Genomic DNA, 18,613 nt, shown 5'->3' with positions numbered 1-18,613 from the left:
CTGGAGACCTAGGAGAGCTCATGGTAGTTCCACAGTCCAATTCCAGAGGCCTGAGAACCAGGAGAGCTGATGGTATAGTTTCAGCCCAAAGGCCAGCAGGCTTGAGATCAAGGAAGAGCAAATGTTTCAGTTCTGTCTTATCCTGAAGGTTTTAGCCCAGTGCCCCTGCAAAGAGGGCCCTGCCTAGGATTCCCTCTAATTGGTGGCATTTATCCCAAGTCTGACTACACTCACTGGGTATTCTCTTGTTTAATATGCCTCTCCCCTGCTGGACCATGAGCTCCGTGAGGTAAGAGTTAGGTTTATTTGCTCTCTTCTAATCCCTGGAGCCTCGCACAAGGCCCAGAGGCTCTAGAGGAAACTGGCTGAAAGGACTTCTCAATGCTTTACCAAGTGCTAAAGACTTATTTTGAAAGTTTAAGCTTCCCTCTAGTGGAAAATACAAGCCAAAATTCGAGCCTAGCTTTTATTCTTTGTTTTTGTCAATAAGAGCCCCAGACTCTCAGACCAGAGAAGCAGAGACCTAGCATCTCTTCTCTCCCTGCCGTGGAGTAGACATCGTGGGCTACCTGCCCACCCTGGGCCCACGTGGAGTTCCCCATAACTGCTGATGGAGGGACAGGCCTCCCCCAGTGGGACCCCTCCCAGGATCTGGGGGCTCTCCCCACCCTTCTCTGATGTTCAGAATTTGCACTGTCTTTGTCCTTGTCTGTGCTCAGAAACCCATTCATATGGATGTGGGAACACATTCTAAAGCAGGGCAATGGGGGCCATGCTGGGCTTCTCTCCCCCACGGGTCAAAGTCCTGAGCTGCACACTTTAGAGAGTGCTTCTGTCCTGGGGAAACTGGTGGGCTGGTTTGGGGGCAGAGGGCCCCCAATACAGGCCACATTCCCTGACCCTGACTTTGGTAATGGTAATAATGTTGAATCTGTGGTTCTGGGTAGGGGGTCTCTGGGCAGCAGCAGCAGCAGAAATGGCCCAGATCTGGCCATTTGACTCTAAACCTGACCCTTTGGCTAATGGCATCATAAAATTACACTATATATAAAAGGAGCAGTATCAATTTAGTTTGTCCCTTTACTAAGTGAAGTTTAGTAGTAGTTACCAGCAGTACAAAGATGAATATTACATGGTACTTGTCTTCAAAGGACCACAGCCTCTGACGCAATGTCACAAGTAGACTAGGCCTCAGAAGTTGCAAACTGGTGGTCTACAGATATGTTTTATTTGGCTGGCACAGTGTTTAAGTTGTTAAAAATTGGTTGCCAATCTTTTTTTTCTTAATTAACTTTTTTTAAAAAATTAATTAATTAATTTATTTTCGGCTGCACTAGGTCTTCGTTGCTGCATGTGGGCTTCTCACTGACGTGGCTTCTCTTGTTACAGAGCACGAGCTCTAGGCATGCGGGCTTCAGTAGTTGTGGCTCGGGCTTTAGAGCACAGACTCACTAGTTGTGGCGCATGGGCTTAGTTGCTCTGCGGCATGTGGGATCCCCCTGGACCAGGGCTCGAACCTGTGTCCCCTACATTGGCAGGCAGATTCTTAACCACTGCACCACCAGAGAAGACCCGGTTGCCAATCTTTTAATAAGGGAAATTTCTTATAAAAATCTAGACTTCTGGCTTCAATTGGAAAACCAACGTGGCAACATGGGGTCCATACCCATCACTTCTCACGGGACTGGCACCAGTGCCCACTTCTCTCCTTCTGTCATCCGCCTGGCCATTCCGGGCACTGCATTGAGACTCCTGTGCTAGGAATAGCAAGAGGGGAGCAATTAATTCTGGAAGCAGGTGAGAGAGTGGGTGAGTCCTCTCAGGTGCGGTGACTTCCCAGGTGCCATCTCGACAGCCTGCATGGGAGATGGTGGTGGCCACAGGGGCTGTGGCAGGGAGGGTGGGATGAGATGAGAGCCTTATAAGCTGGAGGATGGACTGCACTTGTCTTTGCAGCATTCAGGAACGTGAATCATGAATGAGAGCTCCAGGTCAAGTTTTCCAGCAGGAGATGAAACTGAAATAGCTGCAGGAGAGAACTCAGGTCTGAAGATCTCTGTATCAAACATGAATTATGCTACTTGAGGACTGGGGATCTTGTTGAAATGAAGATTCCAGTCCAGCAGATCTGGGGGTAGGGGAGGGACTCTGCATTTCTAACAAGCTCCTGGTCCCTGGACTGTACTTTGAGCGGCTGGGGCTTAGAACAGAGGTTGTGATCCTAGTAGGCTGTGGGCCAAATTTGGCCTGGGAAATAAGGTTTTTCTGGGTTGCATAGTGTTTACATTAAAAAAAAAAAAGTTGCTAACAGCTTAAAATCAGGCATTTTCACATAAAAGTCTGAATCTGTCTTCACCACTCATCATTCTCTATTACATCACTGAATTTTATTTTATTATTTTTCATAATTGAATCTTGCTTGTTAATTGATTTTTTACTTGTTCATTGTGCATCTCCACTAGGCTGTGAATTCCATGCGGGCAGGACCTTGTCTGCTTGTTTGCCCCTGCTTCCCTTGAGCCTAGAACAATGTCTGGCACACAGTCTATACTCTCTATATTTATTATTTGTCAAGTGAACTAGCACATCTGCTTTCCTGTGTGCTCACAGTGAGTGCCACTGTCCACACTTGGCCTTCTTCACTCACTTCTGTTACCTCCTGATGAAGGTGGACTCAGGAAAATGCCCTTGGGAGTCCCCTAGTTTTAGGGGATCTGAGAAGGAGGAAGAAGAATGAAGGCAGGAAGGAGAACCAGAAGAGTGAAGGACCAGAAGAGAGAAGGCCCGGAGGCCAGGGGAGGAAGGACTACGGAAGGGGATGCTGGGCTGTCAGTGCTGCAGCGGGCGGAGGGCGATAGGAGCGAGGGAGGGCAGGCCTCTGGAGGAAGCTACTGGCTGTTGAGAAAGCAGGAGAGGAAAGGCACTACCCCAGAGCAATTTGGTGCTATCCAGAAAGTGTGGAGGCAGTATCTCAAGATTGCAGTTGGGCTTTGGGAAGTTTTTAGGGGAGGGCAGTAACTTTCGAGCCCCTGTGTAGACAGAGTATAAGGACCTAGTGGTGAGAAAGAGTGAAGATATAAAAAGGACTGGGAATAATGGGTGCCACCCCACCTAAGGCAGGTGGAAGGCTGTGATGGGCTGCAGATGGAGGGATTGGAAAGGAAGAATTAAAAAACCCTTTCCTTAGGGTATGGGGGAGGGGGCAGGAAAAGCAAACTCCCAAGAAATGTGTGCTCCTAAAAGGTCTCCACTTAGGGGAAAACTCTAAAAACTTTCCATATAATCCATGCAAGCATAGGTTTGGAAATGTACCCAGTTTAATAAGTGATTTGTCCTTAATATCATTTCAGCTGTGAGGGATCTGAGAGACTTTAGCCCAAGGTTTTCCTTTAAGGCAGTAAGTGGAAATGTCTTCTCTGTGATAACTGTCATGACCAGGCTCTTGTCTTTCTGTGGGACTCATCTTCCTGGTGTTCTGGTAACCTCTGCTGTTGCCGGCCATCTCAGGTCTGACTAGTCATGGCCTGGCAGAGCCGTTAAAGTGTGGATTCAGGAATTTGGCTGGTTTTTAATACTGGCACTGCTGGGTTAAATTGGGCATTTCTTAATTTCTTGGTGGCTCCATGTCGTCACCTGTAAAATGGGAATAACAATAATATTTCCTGTCTCATAGGATGGTTTTTGAAGATTGAATAAGATACTGCAGATAAAATATGCAGGGGTGTCTTGCACACAGTACTCAACAAATGTTAGCTATTATTATTGGAGGTTATAGTTGTTGATTAATAAATGTAGGTAAAACATACTTATACATTCTAAATATTATTTGACATTCTTTGAAAATATCCTCTGTGTGTAGGTAGTGAATTAAAGAGGGGGAGAGAGAGAAAAAGCGAGAGAGCAACTGATTTTTGGTGGTGAAAAGTTTGGAGCCATCTAGGCCAATATACTATTAGAACTGAAGATGCTCTTCTGAGAGGTGAAGTGACTTGCCCAAGGTAATACCAGTAGTAATGGAAGAAACAAGTCTAAATACTATGTTTTTTGAATCTCAAGCCAGTGTCTTTTCCGCTCTACCTCACTTCCAGGTATGGCTTGTTAGTTTTTCGGAACTCATCCCAAATTATGTCCTAATTCAACTCTGTCCAAGTTCGTCCCAGTAAACAAAAAGAGCAAGAGCTTGGACGAGAAGAGCAGTCCTTCCGGCCAGTAGATGGCGCGCAGGCACTGCAACCGGGGTGGGTGGAGGCTGAAGGGGCGGGGCTCGTGCGGAAACGGGGGCCACGCAAACTTTCCTTTAATTGGTCAAAGAGCCTCGGCCCACTATCCAATCAGAAGCGGCTGCTTCTTCGCATTACTGGGCCGGGCGGCCGCCCGCGGAAATTTGAAATGGCTGACGGGCTGCTGGCTGGTGGTGGGTTGGGGTCGGAGGCGATGGCGCGGGACCATGAGCGCACCGGCTGGGCTGCGGAAGAGGAGCCGGCGCCCCTCGGGAAAGGTGAGCACCCGTCGTGACGGGCCGGCGGAGCCGCCGCCTGCGACAGACCGTGTCGGCAGCGCGGGGGGCGTCGGGACTCTCCGAGGGCGCTTGGGGCGCAGGCCTTCCGGACCTTGCTGGCCAGGGTGGCGGCGGTGGCTGGGCGACGCCCCGACGTCGAAGTCAGGAGGTACCTAGGGCAACTCACCCCGCCCAATCTGGCCTCAGCTTCCTCGAGCCTGGAGGGAACTGGGCCGGGCCGGGAATTCCCACTTTTGTTGTCTGGGTGGGCCCCCCGGGCTTTGTGCACGCGTTTGTGAGTCCAGAGTGGGCGCATTTTTTAAATTTGCATCTCAAAGGAGATCACGTACCACACTTCCCTTTACCGAAAGAGAAGAAACTTGAACGCTTGGCCTAGTTGGCTGCATCTAAGCCTGCACTGAGCATTGAGGGCAGGTGACATGCCCAAGGGTAGGGGAGCCAATTTGGGACAGAGTCTAAAAGTAGAACCCAGGTCTAATTCTCAGTCCTTTCTACCTCTTCATGGAGACTCCGTTTTTTCCCCCTGATATTTTAAGGTGGTTTTACTTTAACATTTTCAGTTGTATTGTGTAGTGGAAAGAGTCCTGGAGAAGTGAGAGAACATAGGTGTGACTTAACTCCTCTACCAACCACTCTTGTGAACTGGCAACAGTCACTTGGCTTCAGTTTGCCCATCTGGAAAACAGGTAGTGGTGCTACGGAGTGGTGAAGATGAAGTGAAATAATGTGTGAAAAGAAATACTTTCAAATAGGATCTAAAAAATTGTGCTGAAGTAAGGTGTTCTTTTTAATTGTAAGACACACATAACAATTTACCATCTTAACCATTTTTAAGTGTACAGTTCAGTGGTATTAAACACATTCACATTGTTGTGTAGCCATCACCACCCTCTGTTACCATGGTTCTTTTCATCTTGTAAACTGAAACTCTATACCTATTGAATAATAAACCCCCAATCACCCCTCCCCCCAGCTCCTGGCAACCACCATCATACTTTGTCTTTATGATATGATTTTGACTAAGTACCTCATATCAGTGGAATTGCACAGTATTTGTCTTTCTGTGACTGGCTTATTTCACGCAGTATAATGTTCATCCAACACTTGTAATTTCCTTCCTTTTTTTTTTTGCCGTACGCGTGCCTCTCACTATTGTGGCCTCTCCTGTTGCGGAGCACAGGCTCCGGACGCGCAGGCTCAGTGGCCATGGCTCACGGGCCCAGCCGCTCCGTGGCATGTGGGATTCTCCCGGACCGGGGTACGAACCCGTGTCCCCTGCATTGGCAGGCAGACTCTCAACCGCTGCGCCACCAGGGAAGCCCTCCTTACTTTTTAAAGCTAAATAATTTTAGCTATTGTGAATAATGCTGCTGTGAACATGGGTGTACAAATATCTCTTGGAGACCCTGCTTTCAGTTCTTTTGGAAATTGCTGGGTCATATGGTAATTCTATTTAAAAACTTTTGAGGAATCACCATACTGTTTTCTGTGGTGGCTGAACCGTTTTACATGCCTACCAACAGTGCACAAGGGTTCCTGTTTCCCCATATCCTCGCCAACACTTGTTTTCTTTTTTTTCTTTTTTTTTTTTTTTGCGGTACGTGGGCCTCTCACTGTTGTGGCCTCTCCCGTTGCAGAGCAAAGGCTCCGGACGCGCACGCTCAGCGGCCATGGCTCACGGGGCCCAGCCGCTCCGCGGCATGTGGGATCTTCCCGGACTAGGGCACGAACCCGTGTCCCCTGCATCGGCAGGCGGACTCTCACCCACTGCGCCACCAGGGAAGCCCAACACTTGTTTTCTTGATAGTTTTTCTTATTGATTTTTGGATAATAGTCACCTAATGTGTGTGAGATGATGGTATTATTTCTTTAACAAACATTTATATCTATGTTATGTGGTGGGTACTGTTGTAAGTGATTAACATATAGTTTATTCTCTTAATTTTATTAAGTTGGCATACTGTTTTCATCTTCCTTTAGGTACAGAGAGATTGTTACACAGCAGGTGAGGTATTGATGTCCTTCTGAGGCTCAGGTGCATTGATAATCTGTAAGCAGGAAGCCCTTCACTACACCTTGGTCATCTTGTTGCCATGTCCAAACTTGTACTGCTCGCTGTACGACAGGCCAATGAATTGAGAGACGAGTTGTTGGGGCAAGGAATAGAGACTTTATTTGGAAAGCCAGCTGACTGAGAAGATGGTGGAATAGAGTCCCAAAGAACCATCTTGCCAAAGTTAGAATTCAGGCTTCCTTTATACTAAAAGGGGAGAGGTTGTGGCTGGTTGTTGCAAACTTCTTGGTGTCAGAATCCTTTGTTCTTGCATCTATCCAGGTAGGTCAGGTCAGGATGTTCCTGTAAACCTACAACAAGACAAATGTTATTCTCTGTTTAGCAACTTTTTATCTCTATATGAGTGGGAAAGTGTTATACCTTTAAAGGTCAGAGCTTTGAGAAGGGGCTATCCTGTGTATTTCAGGCTATAGGCAACATTCTTGTATCAAAAGCAATAGGATACAAAGGGTAAAGTACAAGAAACAGATCCAATATGGAGTCAGATTTGTTCTTCCCTATTACAGTCTGTGGGGTCACATAATTCTGGTGGCCTGAACAGGGGCAGAGAAGTGGAAGGAGGGAGAAAAGAAGGAGAAATATAAGAGGTAAGGGAAGAGAAAGACTGCTGCTAGTAATTGTCTCAGATACCCTTCCTGAGACCACAGGAAAGAAGTTTGCCAGTCTAAATGCTACCCTCAGTATTTATTTAGTAGTCGTTTTGTCTATTAAAAACGTCGTATTGCACAGAATTAGATATGTCACTGGCCCAATCACGCCTTGTGAAACATAATTACATACAGCCCAAACCTAATGCAATTAGCATTTTCTAATCCTTTCCTTAGACACAGGCATTGAAATTAGTCAGATGGAACCTAGAAACTTTTGTGAAGTAAACCTTATGCATTATTAACAATCTCTCATCCCTGTTTATTGAGGGGCATTGACAAGCTGATATTGTAGAAATTAGAGGGAGGTTTCAGTTTGTTTGAGATGGAGTATAGGAAATCAGCTCTGTATTTAATGCAGCTTTATGGAATTGTTTTGGAAAAAAATGACTGTAAGCTATGTGACCATTATAACTTGCTAGCTCTAGTAATAATCATAGCCGTGTCCTCTGAAGGAGACCTTGGGTGATTCCCACTTAATTAAAAACAACCCTCTTCCTCACAGAACAGCAGCAAAAACCTAACCCATGAAGGATTTTAAGTCCTTATTGTTTTGAAGTAGAACTTGGATTTTGAGATATTTTTAAATTTAGAAAACTTTTTTTCTGACAATGATAGAGATAAGTAAAGCATTATACCCAAATCCTTGTTTTTATTTGTTTGGAATTTCTAAGCAAGTATATGAAAATAGAAGCAGTTTATAAGCACTGGAAGTGTCTGGGATAGTTGAGCCTGCCTATTTTTGTTCTCTTAGGTTTGTTTGAAGATGAAGATTCATGCAGTGATTGTAGCAATCATGATAAACCAGGTACTAGTTTACAAAGTTTTGTGCCAGAAGGAAAAACTCATTTCCCAGAAATGTTCCAGACAAGTCATCTTTTGTTCTATGAGCGATTCAGAGCTTATCAAGATTACATTTTAGGTGAGTAGGTCCTCTTTTTTGCTTCTTTTGTCTTTTAATTTATATGTATTCAGTAGATGGTCTCAGTTCCTTAGACTGCTGTTTGTTGGTTCTGAGAAAGTAGATTTGAGTGGATTTATTAACTTCTCTCTCCTTTATGCAGCCCCAATTCTTATTGTGTTTAATTTTTTTGTAGCTGACTGTAAGGCCTCTGAGGTAAAAGAATTCACAGCTGAGTTCTTAGAGAAGGTCCTTGAACCATCTGGATGGCGGGCAGTCTGGCACACTAATGTGTTCAAGGTGCTGGTTGAGGTAAATTTAATTCTGTTGTTAAGACATTTAGCTAAAAACACTTTCCCTCAGACTGTTGTAGCCACAGTGCTTATTTTTAATTAAGGTTTATGAGCTGATTGAAAATAGCATGTTTTTTACATCTAACTGCCACGGTGTATGAAGTGTTCCACAAATTTTAAAGGCAACTGAGGAGGAGCTACCAGGGAATTGAGGTGGTTTAAGCTTCAGTGTCCTTTAAAAAGGGGAAATGGATTAGAAACCTATGAAGTGAGGGAGGTATTTGAGACCGTTTAAAAAACAAAGAGGCCTAATTATAAAGTCAGTGGGGTTTGAATTGATTTTTTACCTTCTTAGTTGTAGCCCATTAAAGTAGCTCAAACCAAGCGGGCATTTTAAAACTAGCCTATTTTTTGCCTGACAAAGTTGTAGGTATGTGGTTAACCTCTTGATGTTCCATTGCAGAAAGTAAAAACAATCTTATTTTTTAACTGACTGGGCCTTTTACATTAAATTTGCACTCTAATTACAGCTGTGAATTTTTCTCAGTGTGTGTTAACAGGACCCCCACCCCCACCCCGCTCCGTTAAACTAAAATGGTAAACCAGGGAGTGTGAATGAATACAAGTTGTGGCTGCAGACCCTTTAGAAAATGACATCACATGCTGCAGTGACTATATATGAGACAATGGTTTGCAAGCAGCTGTTCCTTGTGGATTTTTAAATTTTGGGTTATGCTAATGTCTTTGGTTGCAGTTCAGGCCTATTAATTTGATTATGATAGTAGCTCCCTTCCCCCAACACATCTCAATTCTCTAAAAGCAGTCCAAGTCATTGTTTTAAAAGAGAAATGCGCCGGCCATTCCTCTGCTTAAAAACCTCTAATGCATTGCATTTACCAAAGGCCTGTGCTGGCTTTATGGCTTCTCATTGTGCTAGATAACATGTAAAAGCCAAGCTCCTTCCAATGCCCTTCCTGTCCTGATCTTGCCTCTCTCTCACCTCACCTCCTGCTGCCCATACCTCATTTCCTTCCTGTGGTTCCAGCAAGAAACACTGTTTCTCTGCCAGCTGCCAAGCTTGTCTCTGCCCCAGGGCCTTTTGCATCTTTCCTGCTCTTCACACGGCTGCTTCCTTTTCATCCCTTTTATCGCAGTTCAGAAGTGACTTCCCCTACCCTCCCAGTAAAACCAGACCACCACCCCTGCTACTTATTCTCTGTCACATACTTGTTGCCATCTTGTTTGTTTATTTGTCCTCTCAATTACGATGTCAGCTCCATGTGGGTACAAGCCAAGCCTGTCTTGTTTATCCTTTATGTTATGGAAGAAGGCTCCCCACTCCCATTTCATGCTTTAAAAAAATCAGGCTGTAAGTAGTGTTTTAGATGTATCTTAATTTTGATTTGCATATGTTAAGTCACATTATTTTAAATTTCAGATCACAGATGTGGACTTTGCAGCCTTGAAGGCAGTGGTGAGGCTTGCTGACCCGTACCTCTGTGAATCTCAAGTCAGCACTTTTACTTTGGAGTGTATGAAAGAGCTCCTTGATTTGAAGGAACACCGGTTGCCCCTGCAGGAGCTGTGGGTGGTATTTGATGATTCTGGAGTGTTTGACCAGACAGCACTTGCAATTGAGCATATCAGGTAGGAAAAAAGGTTGATAAAAGTAACCTTGTGGCCAAAAACTTTGGATGAAATGCAGTAATTCTGGTCTGTATTATACCTAGATTTAAAACTCAAACTGTAAACTTGGTCACTGCAATATTTAAAAATATTCAAAGACAGTGGAAACTTTTTAAAATTAAAAAAATGTTTTCAATGTTTAAAATTTTCAATTTGAGGTAATTTCAGACTTACAGAAAATTTGAGAAAAGTAGTACTAGGGATTCCTGTATAGCCTTCTCTCAGTGTCCCCAAATGTTAACAAAAGATAGGGGATTTTAAAATTTGGTTTGTATATATTTAGAAACTGTCTTAAAAGTTCTGGATGCTAAGGCTATAGTTGATGTACTTGAACATAAGAGGAAAGGAAAGAAGGTAAAGAAGGTGGTATACCATCACTTGTGCACTGATAAGCCTGACATACAGTGTTTTCAAGGATATGTCTGGCCAAAGAATGTTTTGTCAGGCCACTTCCAGGATCCTTAGGGGGTATGTGCCTGCCTTTCAACCTTTTTTGGCTTAGTCGGTTTCCACTTGCATTAATAGGTATGCTTTTTTTAGTTTTTCAGATAACTTTTTTGTCAGATAGTTCCTAATACAGATAGTTCTTTTGAATATTCTTTTTATAAGTATATTTACTAAGGAAGGCTTATTTTTGGCTAATTAAATATGGACTTAGGGGCTTCCCTAGTGGCGCAGTGGTTGAGAGTCCGCCTGCCGATGCAGGGGACACGGGTTCGTGCCCCGGTCCGGGAGGATCCCACATGCTGCGGAGCGGCTAGGCCCGTGAGCCGTGGCCGCTGAGCCTGCGCGTCCGGAGCCTGTGCTCCGCAACGGGAGAGGCCACAACAGTGAGAGGCCCGCGTACCGCCAAAAAAAAAAGGACTTATATTCCTCCATGAACTGGAAGATTGGATAATATAAAGGTCATGTTAATAATGTTGCTTGATGTTTTGTAGTTCAAAAAGTACTTTCCAGTTTCTATGCCGTTAGTGAGTGAACCTGGTTTTGCTGAGCTTAATTTGATACTCTACAAAGAAGCAGAGTGTCTTGGGCCCTGCTTCTGACATTTCATAGAAAATTTCTAATTGTATGCAAGGACATTGGACTTGCATACAATGCAAGGACTGTAGGTATTCAATATTAGGTCAAACAACATAAATCTAAAGAACTGGCTTATGTCTAGAACCAAAATAACTCTCTTATGTTTCTCTCACTTAAAAAATCTGTCAGTTGAGGCATATGAAGGTAAAGGGATAATTGACGAGTTTAGGAAATTAGGAATCAGGGAGCTAATCTCTTATGGGTATAGAAGTTGATAGAAAGACAAGTATCTGGAATTAGTAATAGTATTATTTGAAGGCGAGCCTGGCTAAATTATTCTTTATTTTGAGGTGAGGGCTCAGATTCTGGTCAGTGTCCAGAAAAGGTCAAATTATGAGGGTTTTCATTTGTTCATTTTATTCAGTAAGTATTTCAGTGCCAGGTCCTGAGTTGAGGGTGAGATGTGACTGGTGCACAAAACAGACACAATCACCATCACCAGGGAGACGTCAGTCTAAAGGTGGGAGATGAACCTTGATGAAATAATCACATAAAGATAATGTGTATGATTGGAAACTGCAGTGAGTGCTGTGAGGGATTACAGAGTGTTCTAAGACTAGGTCAGGTTGCTGTAATACGGTTATTTCCTGAGGAAATGGTATTTGAACTTGGGTCTGAAGGGTTGGCTAGGTGAAAGTGGTTGTGGCAGTTTAGGGGAGGGAACAGGTTCAGGAACTCAGTGAGTTTAAGGAGCCGGAGGGCCAACGTGGTTAGAACATAGGCAGTAATGGAAGAGACTTAGGAAACCAGCTTAGAGGTTGTCAGGGGTCCGAAGATGCAGGGATTTGTCAGCCAATGGACAATTTTTGTCTTTAAGAGCAGTGGGAAACCGCTGAAGGGTTTTCAATCAGCTTTGTGTTTTATGATATGATCAGCGTTGTGTTTTAAAAGGTTTGTTCTGGCTGCTGTGTAGAAAGTAAATGGAGGGGGAAGGGGTAGAGAGATCAGTTAAGAGGCAGAGTGGACTAGGGTGGAGATATGGAGAGTACAGATTAGGCTTATTGAGAAAGTAGGATGGCTAAGACTTGGTGGTAGAGTGGATATGGAAGAAGTCAAGGCTGACTCCCAAGTTTCTGTCTTGAGAGAATAAACACTGGAGGAGGTGCAGATGTGAATGAAATGTGATTGCCTGGTACTGAACTGGTGAGGATATTTGAGCTGGGTCATGAAGTGTAAATATAAGCTTACCAGGTGGAAAAGGTGGAAGGCAGTCTGACCAGCATGTCACAGCGGCTTTGAAAGAGCTTGTGAAATTGGTAGTTTGCACACAGGGTCTCTGAGGCAAGAGAGGTGCTCTAGAGGTGGACTGTGAGTCCATGTAATATCACCAAGCTCAGGAATTTGGATTTTGTTCTGAGGACAGCAAGGAGCCAGCAGAGTCTTTTGGTTGAGTAAGGGCATGCTCAGGTTTGGGTTTTTTTTGGTTTGTTTTTGAGAGATGGACTCTAGAGGGTGAAGAGAATGACAGTCTAATCTATAAGAATTAAGAGATGGCTTCATTTTCACTGCTCCTTCCTTTTCAACTTTTTGACAGTTATATCGTCTGTACTTCCTGGCGTTCCACTAATGCTTCTACTCCTACAGTACCATTGAAATTGTGCTTAAGGTCACTCATATTCTCATATCCAGTCGTCACTCCTCTGATCTCATCTTACCTTGACCTCTTGGTCACATTCTAATTATTTGATCATTCCCATCTTCTTAACATACTCTACTCTCTTTCCAGTTTCTGGGACACCACTTTATGATAGTGTGTCATGGGCTTGCTTTCTTAATAATCTTGGCCAGCTCTTTCCTCTTATGCTCAAACTTTAGAATGTTGAAGTTACCCAGGGCTCAGGCCTAGGCTATCTACACTTCTCTCTCTCTAATCAGCTTTGAAAGCACATTAGAATCTCCTGGAAATTTTCTTTATAGGAGTATTCCAACTACCACATGAAGAAAGAATGATAAGATGAGAATATCAGTATTTTGCAACCCATAATAAAGTAGAGGTTTCAGGCAATGATCATCAATGGCTGCTACAGCCATTGGTGAAAACCTGATAGGGAACTTTGTGGCAGATAAATCAGGCTGACAGTATCTGAATCCATTGATCATTCTTAAGCTCATCATCAAAAGAGATGACCAGGTATCATGTGCTTGGTGATGAAGCTACATTATACCTCCCTTGAAGTATTCTTGCCAAAAAGTCTTTCCTAAAGACGATCAAGTCCCTAGTCCTTACTATCAGTTTACTAGAAATAAAGGAAACAGAAGGACATGTTAACTGACCCCTTGGGGAAGCAATCAGTAAAATTCAGAGTGTGGGAAACTATTAAATAAATTGCAAGGTGAAAAAGAGGGATGGATAATCTATAGAGTAAAAGTGATTTAATTAAATTCAATGGCTGACCCTTGTTTGGACCCTGATGAGCAAGCCAACTGTAAAACAACAGCAACAACAAAGGAGATAATTAGGGAAAACTGAACACTGACTGGATACTTGGTTATTAAGGAATTAAAACTTTTTTTGTATAAAGATTTATTTTAGAGGCACATACTGAAAATTTATGAGTGATATGATACGTCAGAAATTTGCTTTAAAATGATCCAGTGTCAGGATGGTGGAGGTAGGAGAGCAGAGAAGTAAGTGGGTGGAGTAGAGGTGAAATAAGATTGCCTGTGAGTTGATAATTGTTGAAGCTGGTGATGGATACATGGTATTCATGTTTTCATGTTTGCTCTTGTATATGTTTGAAATTTTCCATGATGAAAAATTTGTTAAATCACTTTGGGGAGCTTTAAAAAAATATGGATCCTGCACCCTCCCTCCCCCATCCCCCACCCAAGAGATTCTAGTTTATTGGTCTGGAATAGGGTTGAAAATCAACTTTTAAAAGCTTCTCAGGGGACTCTAATGGGCAGTCAGGGTTGAGAACTACTGCTTTATTTTATGTCCCTGGATGATCTCATCTATTGCTCTAATGCCATCAATATGCTGACAACTTCCAGATTTATGTCTCTAGCCCTGACCTTTTCCTTGAGCTCTGGTCTTGTATATTTATCTGCACTCTTGACATCATCCATTTGGAGTTCAAATAGGCATCTCAACCTGAACATGGTGAAAACAGAACTCTTTATTTTCAACCCTAAACTTGTTTCTCTCCCAGTCTTTTCTATCTTAACAAATGGCACTACTTTCCACCAAGTTACAGATGGTCAATAAATAGTTCTTCTGATAAATAGAAGGTCCTAATAGAATCAATGTTATAGAAAACTTCTTTAGCCAATCCAAAGAAGTTCATGTGTGACTCATGACTATCAAATCTAGCAAATATTCAATCTTCTCTACCATACTTGATAGACTTGTTTTGATTTACTCTTATTCCTCCCAAACCCTAACATTTTAAGCCAGTGATTGAATTTGAGTGATACTAATTTCCTTTCCAGGTTTTTCTATCAGAACATTTGGAGGAGTTGGGATGAAGAAGAAGAGGATGAGTATGATTATTTTGTTAGATGTGTTGAACCTCGATTGAGATTGTAAGTATTTTTTAGTGGCCTTGTACATGTTGGAAAAAATAGCTATTTGTGATTTAATTTCACCTGTGTTTTGTATATACTGTATATATACTCCTACAGATAGAAACAGACTGATATAAAATAGTATAACCCACTGACAAGTTATTAAATAAAAATTGTACAGATGCAGAGAAACCTACTTTTAGTGTTTATAAACCTACTTGTAGTGTTTTTAGAATCTAAAAGCAGAGAATTCAAGAACATGTAAATTAACAGCTCACTCTTGTAAATTTGAATAAAACTTAATTGAGCTAATATGTTAAAAAGAAACAACCCGTTACTAAACTCAATAAAAACAATTGAAGAACAGTGAAATTAATTGAATTATAGAAGACTTTTTTTTTCTTGAGTACTTTTAAAGACATGGCTTTACTCTTAAGTTCTTACAGTAAAACATAGTAGGCTAAACAGACTTACCTCAGGATGTTTTGTCAAGTTCTTTTCCTTAAATCTTATTTGATAAATAGATGAAAATACTAAATAGTTAATATTGATGGTGAATAAAAATTTCCAAAATACCTAAATACATTCTAGTGACTTATCATATTTTGGTAGGGAAAAACCCTTCCATTATAAAAATACCCCAAATTAACCATGCAACCCAAATAGTTGTCCTGCACTGACTTTGTTAAATGTGGCTTCCACTAGATGGTGCTATAAGACCAGGTAACTTTTTGGTACTTGTGCATAGTAATTTAATACGCAGTGCTGCAATAAGAATAAAATTAGACCTTGCAGGCCAAAAAAAGAAAAAAAAATTGTAGAAGGTAATTTTTTTCCCTGTGTGAAAGATGATTTGGTTACATAAGATAAGGCAGTAACCCTTTACATTTCTGTATAACCAATTTGATTTAGTTTCTCTTCATTTAAACAGTGAATCATAAGTAAAAAATACGTGAGAAGTCTGGTTAAGGTTGGTTCTACCTGGTTTAGAATTATGTATGTCTGATTTCAGCTTTTCATAAATTGGCTGTGATTTCTATTTAGCCTTTCCAATTTTTCCATTATGCATTTCCTGTTTTCTCATAGTGTATTCAGTAAAATGCCAGAATTTCAATAAGCTTGCATATTTTCTAGTTTTGATATACTTGCTTTTAAAGAGCAATGATTGGTTTTGATTGAAGGGAAATGTAATGGTAGATGAATATCATGTATCTGGCAAATTTGATCTTTACTTGGAAAATAACTGTATTCCGATTTGACAGTCTTACATGTTCAAACAACAAGAAATGATTTACATACATATCTTATACATCACTGGCAGATGGGAAAGCATAAGGGAGGAATTGTTTTCAGTTATGGAGAAGAAACTATGGTACTTGATGGGGAAACTGGAATGTTGTTATCAAATATAGGCAGACTCTTTCAAAGGTCCCTAGGCTAAGACAGGAGTAGAGCTATTCACAGGCAAGAGTTAAAGGGAATCAAACCATATTGTCTTGATTTTGCACTGTGAAGTAAATATTTTTCCTTTCTAATTCAAAACACTCTGCTTCAGAGCTTATGGGTCTGAGACACAGATGTTGGTTCATTACTTTCAGACTATGAAGTATCACTATAATGAGAAGAAATAAGCTGATTGGCATGGATATTGGAAATGCTAAGAAACTAATTTTAAAATTTGAGTCTTAATCTTTGTAACTTAGTAGATCTGATCAAGCAGTCAGTGGTTGGGCCCCCAATTTCTTGTTTGCAAATTGGATTTCTAGAATATCTTTAAATGAGTATGGATTAACCAAAGCAGACAAAATCCTTGCTTTTCAAGCTTCACCTAATTCATTTACTTGAAAAGTGGGAAAAATATTTTCTATTCATCTTAAATACTATTTAAATGTTCACTGTAACTTGATGTAAATTTGTTTAGGTCTTATTTAGAGTGTGACGAAGTTAAGAAGACATTATCTAAGGCAATCATACTCAACCTTGGCTGCACATTAGAATTCCCAGGGAACTTTAAAAGATACCCCTCTACTTTTAGAGACTAATTTAATTGGTCTGGATGGGGACCTGATCATCTGTATTTTTAAAAGTTCCCCAGTGATTCTAATAAGCAGCCAAGGTTAAGAAGCTCTGGCCTAAGTCAGTATGCTTTTAACTGAGAAATAAAGCAATTATTTTAAAACGACAAGTAATGACAATAATATTGCAGTTTACTTTCAAATCCATTAATTTCATATCCATTAACTTGAGTGTACACTCATAAATTATTGTATCTAGAAGTACTTTTTGTTCTGTCTATATATTTGAGAAGGTTTATAAATTAATAATAAACTTTAAGTGCCAACACAGTTGTCCAATACAAAGTTATTTTGTTTTAATCACTCTCTGGTTTAGTAATAACAGCTTTATTTTTTTCTCAGAATCTCAAAGGCTTATGTTTTTGAAATACTCTAATAATCTTCCTGAGGGAATATTCAGCAAATTCTGCTCCATAGTGCTTTTTTTATTTATTTAATATTTTATTTATTTATTTGGCTGCACTGGGTCTTAATTGCGGCACGTTAGAACTTTAGTTGCAGCATGCGAACTCTTAGTTGCGGCATGTGGGGTCTAGTTCCCTGACCAGGGATCAAACCCGGGCCCCCTGCATTGGGAGTGTGGAGTCCTAACCACTGAACCACCAGGGAAGTCCCCTCCATAGTGCTTTAAATGCAGGGAAGGGGGACTTCCCTGGTAGTCCAGTGGTTAAGAATCTGCCTTTCAATGCAGGGGACGTGATTTCAATCCCCTTAGTCAGGGAACTAAGATCCCACATACCGTGGGACAACTAAGCCAGTGTGCCACAACTACCATGCCCATGTGCCACAGCTAGAGAGCCCACGTGCCACAACTACTGAGCCCTCGCGCTCTGGAGCCCGTGCTCCACAACTAGAGAGCCCGTGTGCTGCAACTATTGAGCCCGCGCACTCTAGAGCCCCTGCGCCACAACTAGAGAAGCCTGCGCACTGCAACGAAAGGCCCATGCACTGCAACAAAAGATCCCACATACCGCAACGAAGATCCCGTGTGCCTCAACTAAGACCTGATGCAGCCAAATAAATTAAAAAAAAAAACTAAACTAAATTATAAAAATAAGTAAGTATAGGGAAGGACTAGATGATTTGAATCATTTAAAATTTTTGATCCTATAAATGTGGTAATCTTAAACATTGTTATGAAACTACTTGGGATACTATCCTCACCACCCCTACCTCCAGGTTGCCCTCTGCCACCCACTTATTAAGATTTTGAATCTAATATATGAGAAAATAATTTCTTGTTAAGTAATGATTACAAATTGTGCAACATGAACTCTCAGTGTTTCAAAAACACAAATGCTTGGATCTAAGGAAAAAAAAAATAGCAACTCCTCAAAAGAGAAAAGTTAGTGACCTTAATGAAGTGGTCCTTAAAGCTTTCAATAGCTTTCACCTACTCAGTAAGACTTAACATGTTCCTGAGTTGCATACTATGAAACACTTTTCTTACGGGGTCTTTGAGGACTGAATGGGTGTCTTAATGATGGGAAAATGTGTCTGAAAGGCAGTGGGTTTCAATTTGCTTTTAAACTTTCAGGCATTATGACATTCTTGAAGACCGAGTTCCTTCAGGACTTATTGTTGACTATCAAGATCTGTTGACTCAATGTGAGGAGAGTTACAGGAAATTTTTAAATCTGAGAAGCAGTTTGTCAAATTGTAACTCTGATTCTGAGCAGGAAAACATCTCCATGGTGGAAGGGTTAAAATTGTATTCAGAGATTGAACAGTTGAAACAAAAGCTAAAACTCATTGAGAATCCTTTGTTGAGGTATGTGTATCTTTGTTCTTCCCAACTAGTTGGCATCTTTTCTAACCAGCTATGTTA

General features: G+C 41.6%; 1 protein-coding gene across 1 annotated transcript in view; it reads left to right on the top strand.

The window, feature by feature from the left end:
* Positions 1 to 4,367: 4,367 nt before the first annotated feature.
* The window catches only part of SHCBP1 (SHC binding and spindle associated 1), a 37,886-nt gene continuing 23,640 nt past the window's right edge, over positions 4,368 to 18,613 (top strand). The window contains exons 1-6 of the mRNA XM_027092148.1: positions 4,368 to 4,498; positions 7,995 to 8,162; positions 8,338 to 8,453; positions 9,873 to 10,081; positions 14,636 to 14,728; positions 18,323 to 18,556. Coding sequence (XP_026947949.1) covers positions 4,390 to 4,498; positions 7,995 to 8,162; positions 8,338 to 8,453; positions 9,873 to 10,081; positions 14,636 to 14,728; positions 18,323 to 18,556 — 929 coding nt within the window. The 5' untranslated portion in view covers positions 4,368 to 4,389. The remainder of the gene's footprint in view (positions 4,499 to 7,994; positions 8,163 to 8,337; positions 8,454 to 9,872; positions 10,082 to 14,635; positions 14,729 to 18,322; positions 18,557 to 18,613) is intronic.

Source organism: Aethalodelphis obliquidens, unplaced genomic scaffold, assembly GCF_003676395.1.
Source record: "Aethalodelphis obliquidens isolate GAN/ISIS:26980383/991018 unplaced genomic scaffold, ASM367639v1 scaffold75, whole genome shotgun sequence".
NCBI classification, from domain to species: Eukaryota; Metazoa; Chordata; class Mammalia; order Artiodactyla; family Delphinidae; genus Aethalodelphis; species Aethalodelphis obliquidens.
Note: the sequence above shows the minus strand (reverse complement) of the source record. Positions and strands in the feature narration are given on the sequence as shown.